General features: G+C 36.6%; 1 protein-coding gene across 1 annotated transcript in view; it reads left to right on the top strand.

The window, feature by feature from the left end:
* The window catches only part of DDX43 (DEAD (Asp-Glu-Ala-Asp) box polypeptide 43), a 73,857-nt gene extending 72,780 nt beyond the window's left edge, over positions 1–1,077 (top strand). Inside the window, exon 16 of the mRNA XM_006902884.1 lies at positions 961–1,077. Within this exon, the coding sequence (XP_006902946.1) occupies positions 961–1,077 (117 nt within the window). The remainder of the gene's footprint in view (positions 1–960) is intronic.
* The last annotated feature ends 1,182 nt before the right edge of the window (positions 1,078–2,259 follow it).

Below are 2,259 nucleotides of genomic sequence, written 5' to 3'. Positions count from 1 at the left end.
ATCAAAAACTACAATAAACTGACTCATGGAATCAAGTATTTAAATGTATTTTAGTGCAAGTTATTATCCCTTAGCTCTATCCCTAAGGAAGTCATTTCAGTACATTCCTTGTTCAGTGGTGTCTACTTTATTTAAAAATTTTTAAGTTAGAGGGCCTGCCCCTTTCAAATAAGGCTGTGGCCAGCACTTTAATCGCTATCACAGCGTTTTATCCTTTTGTTTATGCTGGTTACTGGTGATATACTTAGGGAAAATCTCCCACCTTTCTCTCAGAAAAGACAAGTATTGAACAAATAACAAAATGTGTTGTGAGGGATATAGCATAGTAAAGACAAAGAACTGTAGGAGCATTAACTACGGAAGTGAATCTAATGTGGAAGGACTAATGAAAGGCTTGCTGAGGAAAAGGCCAGTGAGGTGTGAGAGTGAGGAGAAGCAGAGAAGACAGGTAAGCATTCCAGCTGATTAAATACATTCAGGTTCAGAAGTAAGAGAAAATGTGCAGAAATCAGCACAGGGCTTGCTGAGGGCTCTGGATAGCAACTAAAGAGCTCTACAAGTAGAGTAGGATAATGATGGGAGTTTAGGTTTTGTTTTTGGTTGGGGTTTTTTTGTTTGTTTGTTTCTTTTTTAGGATAAAATAGTAAAGATAGATTTATTAGAAAGTTACACCCCCAGAGAGCTGGACAATTCCTCCTTGAAAGGAAAAATGGAAGAGCGAGGGCATTGATGGGTGTTTTTAAAATCAGTTTGGCTTCAGAGCCTTTAGGTGAAATCTGATTTTAATAGCCAAGGGGACTAATTTCATCCTGTCTCAAAGGTGTTAAAGTGTTACCTAAGAGTTAGTTATGAATTTCTCTGACTGAAATGATCTGGGGCTATTTTGGCATACTGCAGAAGGGCCAAATAGTGAAAAAATAAATACACTTGGAATCCTAACAACATACTTAATGATTTCAGAGCATACCAGAGGATCTTGTCTCAATGGCTGAGAGATATAAGGCCAATAAAGAGAAAAAGGAAATGGGGAAAAAAATGGGAAGATCCCAAGGAAAACCCAAGAAGTTTTATGACTGATGTATATTGAACAGTGCTAACAGGCCACTGGAGGTAAAATTGAGAAACTCATTGGCTTTCAAACACCTGCTCTCTTTTAAAATAGGTTTCATTTGATATTCTTAACTAAATTAGCACTGCCTCTAGGGGACTGTTTTCAATATGAGTTTATTTTTAAGTCTTTTTTAAGTTTAGAAGTTGTACTAATATAAAGTTGAGAGGATACATTTAAATTGCTCAGAAAGAGTTGTTATAGGGTTTTTCCAGCTATAAATTAGTTTAACCTCTCCAGAGAACAATTTGGCAATAAATCAAATACACACTTTTTTCCCCCTGCAAATACATATAATCTTTGATTCTGGAATGTTTTTCTTATAAATGTAATCTAGAAATTATACTTGCACTTACCACTAGAGATAGCTAGTAGCAGTATTTGTCATAGCAAAAGATTCTACCTGTCCAGTAGAGAACTTGGTGAAAAAAAATCATGGTGTATTGATATGCTATGCTGTTGTTTTTGTTTTTTGGTTGTTTTGTTTTCTTTATTTTACGCTAGTATATTTACAAAATTCAAATACATTGTATTAAAGAATAGATTCTTTCAATTTCCCCTACCCTCCTTCCCATCAAATTGTACAATATAATGATTAATACTCCCTCCCCCTGCACATCCTCATCTCTCTGCTTCCACCCGCTCCCATCCCTCTTGGATCCTTATACTCACTCTACAATAATGGTTTTACACAATGCTTATCCTTGTGGGACTGAGTTAGTTCACTTAGCATAATGCTCTCCAGTCCCTCCCAAGTTAGGTAATAATTTACAAAATCGTTGCTCCTGCATGCTGCATAGTAGTCCATTGTGTTAAGGTACCATAATTTCTCAATCCATTAATTTATGGTTGGACATTTGGGCTGTTTCCATGTTCTTGTGATGGTGAATAACACTGCTATGAATTATTGGTGTACAAATCTCCATTTGTGCCTCAGTTCTCATAATTCTCAGGGTATATTCCAAGTAGTGAAATAGCTGGGTCATATGGAATTTCTACGTTCAGCTTTTTGAGGAAGCACCAGACATGGTACTTCCAGAATGGTTGTACCATTTTACAGTCCCACTGACAATGTATAAGAGTTCCTTTCTCACCACATCTTCTCCAACATCTATTACTTGCTGAGGTCCTGTTAAACTCTGCCACGTTAC

Source organism: Elephantulus edwardii, unplaced genomic scaffold (assembly GCF_000299155.1).
Source record: "Elephantulus edwardii isolate Elephantulus edwardi_28Jun2011 unplaced genomic scaffold, EleEdw1.0 scaffold00465, whole genome shotgun sequence".
Classification (NCBI taxonomy): domain Eukaryota; kingdom Metazoa; phylum Chordata; class Mammalia; order Macroscelidea; family Macroscelididae; genus Elephantulus; species Elephantulus edwardii.
The sequence above is the reverse complement of the archived record's forward strand: the minus strand, read 5'-3'. Positions and strand labels throughout refer to the sequence as shown.